The 7787-nt window shown below is 43.5% G+C and overlaps 2 protein-coding genes across 2 annotated transcripts; both read right to left on the bottom strand.

The window, feature by feature from the left end:
- Positions 1-997: 997 nt before the first annotated feature.
- LOC115532659 (CD209 antigen-like protein C) lies at positions 998-2331 on the bottom strand. Its single transcript, XM_030342537.1, has one exon. The coding sequence runs from the start codon at positions 2329-2331 to the stop codon at positions 1465-1467; it is 867 nt and encodes a 288-aa protein (XP_030198397.1). The 3' UTR covers positions 998-1464.
- A 2393-nt stretch (positions 2332-4724) lies between these two features.
- LOC115532660 (CD209 antigen-like protein C) lies at positions 4725-5611 on the bottom strand. The gene has a single exon (XM_030342539.1). It carries the CDS (start codon positions 5565-5567, stop codon positions 4725-4727), a length of 843 nt encoding a protein of 280 aa, XP_030198399.1. The 5' UTR covers positions 5568-5611.
- Positions 5612-7787: the final 2176 nt, after the last annotated feature.

The following is a 7787-nucleotide window of genomic DNA, read 5'->3' on the forward strand; positions in this document are numbered from 1 at the left end:
TCCAAGTGACCGCGTGGGAAACCGACGTCGGAAAGAGAACGCTCCCCACATCCCCCGAGTCCTCCGCCTCCGTGGAGGGCGTGGTCCAGGGTTACCACGGTAACATGGCGGCGGCTGCTGTTGTGAGGGTGTGCTGTGATCATCTGCAGGCCTTCCCGTTTTCGGTAACGTCCATTCTAAGGCCGGGAGAGAAAAGGTAACAAATTAGATGGTTGGGAGAACAAAGGGGAGATTTTTTCGTATGAACTATCACTTCTAACGGGTGTACCACATAATAGACGATGACCCTTGACCTAAACAGCTGCAGAATTACCATGTTTATACTGCACATTGGATAATGTTTCACTTTGACATTGAATAGAAAAACACGCGTCTACACCAAAGTCAAACTCAACCCTCTGCAAAAGTGATAAAGAATATATAGAACAGATGGACCCAGTAGCAGGAAATGATTTGTACGATCATTTGGCGGATGCTTTATCCAAAGCGCCTTAACAATAATGTAACTGCAATAATTACAGATCCATGAGTGACTGAGACATTAGATTTAATATGTAACTGTTCTAAGCAGTGGCGGCCCCAGAGGGAATTGAACCCTGGCACTAGTTGAGCGACCCAGGATCAGATTAAAAGACTAAACCATTTTCTATTGAGTCCCAAAAGTAAATAAAAAAATTAAAAAATAAATATCATTGTCCCTTTGAACAATGTCTGTTCAAAGGGACCAAGTCCAAACTAAATCCAATTAATAAAACATCAGCAAAACATATTAATTTTCAACATTTAATAAAAGGTACAATTCACTACAGCAAACACAGCTGAATGGACACTACATTTACAGATTCAATGCAATTTACAAATGACTATGTGTGAGAATGCATATATATATATGAACCTTTAAAAGTGTTCATTCAGTAACGCAGAACTTAGTGCAAACCTACAAGCCGATTCAGACACAAGGACCCAAGTCTACTGTTGCTCTGAACACCGTAGAACAAACAGATAATTTATACACAAGTGTTTTATAGTAATCACACTACATGGTGACAAAGTTGAGATACATTTCTATGGAAAAATAATTAACTAATTAGCTGAGGGGACAAAGGCCAAGGCAGCAAATGCAGCCCTAGATAGAGAACTAGTGTGGTTTGCAGCAACTGAAAACCAGCCAATGACTGTCATGACTATTTACCGCCTAACCTCAGCCTCCAACACAGAGAGCAACTGTGGAAACATTAAAAAAATAATGTTACAAGAACAGCATCTATGTACAGCTCCTGCAGTGACCAGGGAAGTCTTCATGTCGTCTCCTTTTAAGGAGATAACACCTTGCAGCCAATCACAGCTCTGATCGAATGGCAGAACTCAACAAGTATGAGAAAAAACAACAAATGTCTGTTGGCATTAAGATATAAAAGATTGTCAAAGAATCAAATCAGTCAGGCAAAGAAATGTTTTCATCCATCATTTCATTAAATTGTATTCACAAATCCCATATCTGTTGTCTTCACAGCTCTCATCTGTCCATTCAATGTTGGGCCGCTCCCAGACCCTCCTTAAGCAGTTCTTCTCCTTGTTACCATCAGGTTTCCCTCCACTCCAGGAGGGGTTATCCACTGACAGGACGGTCCCATCAACCCATCTCCACATCCCTTCACTGGCCTCATCTGTCGCTCCGAGCCAGATGTGACCGCCGAGCCATCTGTTAATGTAGTCCATCTCCTCTTTACTGTCCACGACCACCAGATCTGCTCCGTGGACAACACAGAACTCCCTGCTCTTATTCCAGGATCCGCTCCATGCGGTAAAACTGTAACATTTACAACCAAACTTATACCAAACACCTGCACAGTCCTGTTTACAAAGCAGTGAGTCTCTCCGCTCTGTCACATTCTTCAGCATTTGGAGAAGTTGCTGCATGTCTCTGTCCATGCTCACGGTCTTCTCCAAGACGGTCTTGTGTTGCTCTGTCACATTCTTCAGCCTTTGGTGAAGTAGCTCCACGTCTATGTCCATGCATACGGTCTTCTCCGAGACGGTCATGTGTTGCACTGCTAACCAAAGCAGTCCAGCCAGCAGGACAACAGACAGCAGGACCAGAAGCACCACCACAGCCCTGATCGGACACCTAGGAGGGCTCACAGGGTCTGGCTGCTGACTCCTTACTGTTCCCAGAGTATTGGAGGACTCCTCTGTCCCCACATAGTCCTGGTGTTGATCTCTGAGGCTCTCACTGGTAGCGTAGATCTCCACTATCCTCTCCTCTCTCTCTCCTTGTGTGTTCCTGGCCTTTGTCATCATGTTGGGCGTGGAGTGAATCCCCTCAGCCATATTCTGGTCCAAACTTTTTTCAGAGTTCCTTATCGTCCTACCCCTATGAGTGTTCGGTCTTTCTGTGCGTTTTGAATGTCAGCATGTCAGTCTTAACACCTACTTTAATCAAACAGGAAGTATTTTGACCAGATGCTACTTTCTACATGTGCTTGCAGAGTCACTGTCTATTGTTATATACATCCTCTTTTCTTCGTTAGTGGTACATGCAGTGGATCACTTATGGTCATAAACGTAGGTTATGACCATAAGTGGGTTGATTTTTCTATCAACATCGAAAGCCCCAAAATACATATCAAGACATACTTCAAATACACATTTGAGCCTTAGGTCTGGGCTAACCGTTCTGAACCGTCGCATATATTGTTAATGGCTGTGTCTGTTACAGCAGATCATTTGATATATATTGGTGATATTATTGTTGTCCCCTCAAGAAAGAAATTCCACGTCCGTCGCCCCCCCTTAAATAATAACGCAGATCTGCCCCCAGTCTACAAGGTAGATAGACAGACAAGTAGGCCGTCCAATCATTAATTTGGCCGGAGATAGACGATTGGACGGGCTTAGTGTAGGCCTAGTCCTGCAACATCCCAAGTATCTGAATTTCCTTTATTTTTGCCGGCACATTAGATTTATTCACTGGGTCTGGATGTAAAGCATCAACAATTATGAGAAAAAATGCTTCTAAAATAAATTGCCTACACTAACTTTAACATAGCATCGTTTAAATTAGTTCTCCACCGCCGACAAAACGCATCATCTTCTGACAAATTTATTGCTGTACAAAACGTGGACATATCTACTAAACAAAAAACTTTGAATAGAAGCAAAAGTAGGAAAACGGAGAAGATCCAACAACGTCTGAGCTAGTCTGTTGTGTTTGTATCCAAGTGCCCGAGTGGGAAAACGACGTAGGGGGGAGAACGCTCCCGACGTCCCCCGAGTCCTCCGCCTCCGTGCAGCGTGTGGTCCATGGATACCACGGTAACCATGGTGGCGGCTGCTGCTGCTGCTGTGAGGGTGTGCTGTGATCGTCTAGACTAGAGGCCTTGCCGCTTTGGTGGACGTCCATTCTAAAGGCCAGAGGAGAAAAGGTAACAACTGAATAAGAAATTTAAAGATAAAATGCAAGGAGGAAGTTCGCTTTTTTAATATGTTTTATCACTACTAACTGGTGGACTGCATAGGCCTACTACATCAAGGACCTTGACCTTCCATAAGCAGCTGCAGAATGACCATGTTTACATTTTATAGTATCTCACTTTGACATTGAACAGAAAAACGCATGTCTACATCAAAGTCAAACTGAACCATCAGCAAAAGTAGGCTAATGGAGAATATTTAGAGAACAGATTGCACAAGTGAGAGGGAATCATTTGTACGATCGATTGGCGGATGCTTCCTCCAAAACGCCTTAACAATAATGTAACTGCAATAATTACAGATAAATGAGTGACTGAAACATTAGATTTATGATGCAACTGTTCTAAGCAGTGGCGGCCCCAGAGGGAATTGAACCCCGGCACTAGTTGAGCGACCCAGGATCAGATTAAAAGACTAAACTATTTTCGATTGAGTCTCAAAAGTAAATAAAAAATCAAAAAATCCATATCATTGTCCCTTTGAACAATGTCTGTTCAAAGGGACCAAGTCCAAACTAAATCCAATTAATGAAAAATCGGCAAGACATATTAATGAATCAATAGCTGCTTTAATAAAAGGTCAAATTCACTACAGCAAACACAGCTGAATGGACACAAATTGTGCATATTCAATGCAATTTACAAATTACTGTATGTGTGAGAATGCAAGTATGCATATGTACCTTCAAAAGTGTTCATTAAGTAACGCAAAACTAAGTGCAGACCTACAAGCCCATTCAGACACCAAGACACAAGTCTACTGTTCTCTCTGAACACCGTAGAACCAACAGATAATTTATACAAGTGTTTTATAGTGATTACTGTATGGTGACAAAGTCGAGATACATTTCAATGGAAAATTATTAAATAATAAGCTGAGGGGACAAAGGCAAAGCCAGCAGAAGCAGCCCTAAATAGAGAACTAGTGTGGTTTGCAGCAACTGAAAACCAGCCAATGACTGTCATGACTCTTTACCTCCTAACCTCAGCCTCCAACACCGAGAGCAACTGTGGGAACATTAAAAAAAATAATGTAACAAGAACAGCATCTATGTACAGCTCCTACAGTGACCAGTGAAGCCTTCATGTCATCTCCTTTTAAGGAGATATAAAACCTTGCAGCCAATCACAGCTCTGATCGAATGGCAGAACTCAACAAGTATGAAACAAAACAACGAATGTTAGTTGGCATTAAGATAAAAAAAATAGTCAAAGAAACACATCTGTCAGACAAAGAAATGTTTTCATCCATCATTTCATTAAATTATGTTCACAAAGCCCATATCTGTTGGCTTTACAGCTCTCATCTGTCCATTTAATGTTGGGCTGCTGCCCCCAGTCCCTCCTTAAGCAGTTCTTGTCCTTGCCACCATCAGGTTTCCCTCTTCTCCAGGAGGGGTTATCCACTGACAGGACGGTCCCATCAACCCATCTCCACGACCCTTCACTGGCCTCATCTGTCGCTCCGAGCCAGAAGTACTCAGCGTACCCTCTGTTGATGAAGTCCATCTCCTCTTTACTGTCCACGACCACCAGATCTGCTCCTTTGGAAACACAGAGCTTCCTGCTCTTACTCCAGGATCCCCTCTCACTGGAATAACTGAAACATTTACAACCAAACTTAGTCCAACCACCTGGACAGTCCTGTTTACAAAGCAGTGTGTCTATCTGCTCTGTCACACTCTTCAGCCTTTTGTGAAGTTGCTCCATTTTTCTGTCCATGCTTATAGTCTTCTCCGAGATGCTCTTCTGTTGCTCTGTCACATTCTTCAGCATTTGGAAAAGTTGCTCCATGTCTCTCTCCATGACGTTCTTGTGTTTCACTGCTAACCCGACCAGTCCAGCCAGCAGGGCAACAGACAGCAGGACCAGAAGCACCACCACAGCCCTGATCTGACACCAAGGAGGGCTCACAGGGTCCGGCTGCTGACTGCTTACTGTTCCCAGAGTATTGGAGGACTCCTCTGTCCCCACATAGTCCTGGTGTTGATCTCTGAGGCTCTCACTGGTAGCGTAGATCTCCACTATCCTCTCCTCTCTCTCTCCTTGTGTGTTCCTGGCCATGTTGGGCGTGGTGTAAATCGCCTCAGCCATATTCTGGTCCAAACCGTTTTCAGAGTTTGTTATCGTCCTACCCCTATGAGTGCTCGGTCTTTCTGTGCGTTTTGAATGCCAGCTCGTCAGTCCTAACACCTACTTTGATCAAAAAGGAAGTATTTTAACCAGAGGCTACATGCTACATGTGCTTGCAGAGTCACTGTGGTATGGTTAGACACATCCTGTTTCTTAGTAAGTGGTACATGCAGTGCATCACTTATGGTCATAAACATAAGGTTGATTTGTTGATCAACATCAAAAGGACCTAAATAAACATCAAGACATTCTTCAAATACACATTTGAGCCATAGGTCTAGGCTAACCGTTAATTAATGGCTGTGTCTGTTAAAGGAGATCATTTGATATACATTGGTGATATTATTGATGTCCACTCCAGAAAGAAGTCCCATGTTCGTGGCCCCCTTAAGTTACAAAGCAGATCCCCCCCTGGCCTACCAGGTAGATAGACAGACAGGTAGGCCGTCCAATCATTAATTTGGTCCGAGATTAACGATTGGACGGGCTTATTGTAGTCCTGCAACATCCCAAGATATCAGATTTCCTTTATTATAGTCGGCGCCTTCGATTTATTTATTGGGTCTGGATGTACAGGATCAACAATAATGAGAAAAAATGCTTGATGGTGGACGGTGGCAGATGGTGATCATGGAATATAAAAAGCACTCTGATTGGCTCAGGATATAGCCAATGAGGCACAGTGAATCAGCAGCGTTAGGAGAGAAGATTTGGGTTAGATGTCACAATTTGGCCTGTGTCTTACCAGAACTTAAGGGTTTACCACATATTACATCGACCCTTGACCTGTGACAAGCAGCTGCAGAATTACCATGTTGCACACTTGATATTGTTTAACTTTGACATGGAACAGAATAACTCGTGTCAATACCAAAGTCAAACTCAACCCTCTGCAAAAGTGATTAGTAATATATAGAGAACAGATGGCCAAAGTAAGAGGTACACATTTGTACGATCATTTGGCAGATGCTTTTAACAAAGCGTCCTAACAATAATGTAACTGCAATAATGACATAAACACGAGTGACGGAAATGTTAGTAGTTTTATTCTAGGCACCGTGCGAGCGCCGTGTGTGTGTGTGTGTGTGTGTGTGTGTGTGTGTGTGTGTGTGTGTGTGTGTGTGTGTGTGTGTGTGTGTGTGTGTGTGTGTGTGTGTGTGTGTGTGTGTGTGTGTGTGTGTGTGTGTGAACGCACACACTGAAACGCAAGTGTTGTACACTTCTTTGTTGTTTGGATAACCATTCTGCTGTTGGTGTTATGGCGCAAAACATCAAGGGTTCTCTGACGTCTCTGGTATTTCCACAACGAGGCTCGTGGTGGGGGTTATCTCAGATATGGTTGAGAAGGAATTGGGGGAAAGGAACTTTGGCTTTGACTCCCTGAAGTACATGAACCGCGGCATGGAGGAGAAAGGGATTGTTGCCCGCGATTGGGGCGGTGGTGCGTTGGGGCTCCGGCGGGAGACAATCGCGGTCAACAATCGAGAGCAACAATCCCTTTCTTCTCCATGTCGCGGTAGTCTACTTCAGATTGACGTGGAAGTGGAAGAACCAGAGACGTCGGAGAATGCGACGCAGTCGTTTGAGATTCATAATATCGTCTGGAGGCGCAGACAGCTTTTGGCCCTTTAATCTATATGATATAGATATCTATGTATAATATGATATTATTTAGATATAGAGCTCCAGGACTCCCGCCGGAGCACCCGGAGTGTTCTAGGATATTTATAGAAGACGGTCAAAAGCTGTGTGCGCCTCGCCATGGCGATACATCCACTGTAAAAAGAGCGCATGGTACCGTGGCCGGCCGCAAGCTTCTCATACCCACATCCCCAACCTCCACCTTGACCCACTGCTAAAAAATGGTACGTTTGTGGAAAGCTCATTGTGGGTCTGGCTCGTAGTGGCTGTAATTCTGCATCAAGGTTGAATTTCTTTAACGTCTTCAAGAACTGTATTAGGGTCCCCCTAACAGCTATATAAAAGCATTCATAAAGTAGCATGCCATGGGATCTTTAATAAAATATCAGCAAAACATATTAAACAAGAGCTAATTTAATAAAAGGTCAGATTCACGACAGCAAACACAGCTGAATGGGCACTGCATTTACAGTTGAAATGCAATTGACTCTGTATGTGTGAGAATGCATGTGTTCCCTCAAAAGCTTTTCTTCAGTAACT

Source organism: Gadus morhua, chromosome 19, assembly GCF_902167405.1.
Source record: "Gadus morhua chromosome 19, gadMor3.0, whole genome shotgun sequence".
NCBI lineage: Eukaryota > Metazoa > Chordata > Actinopteri > Gadiformes > Gadidae > Gadus > Gadus morhua.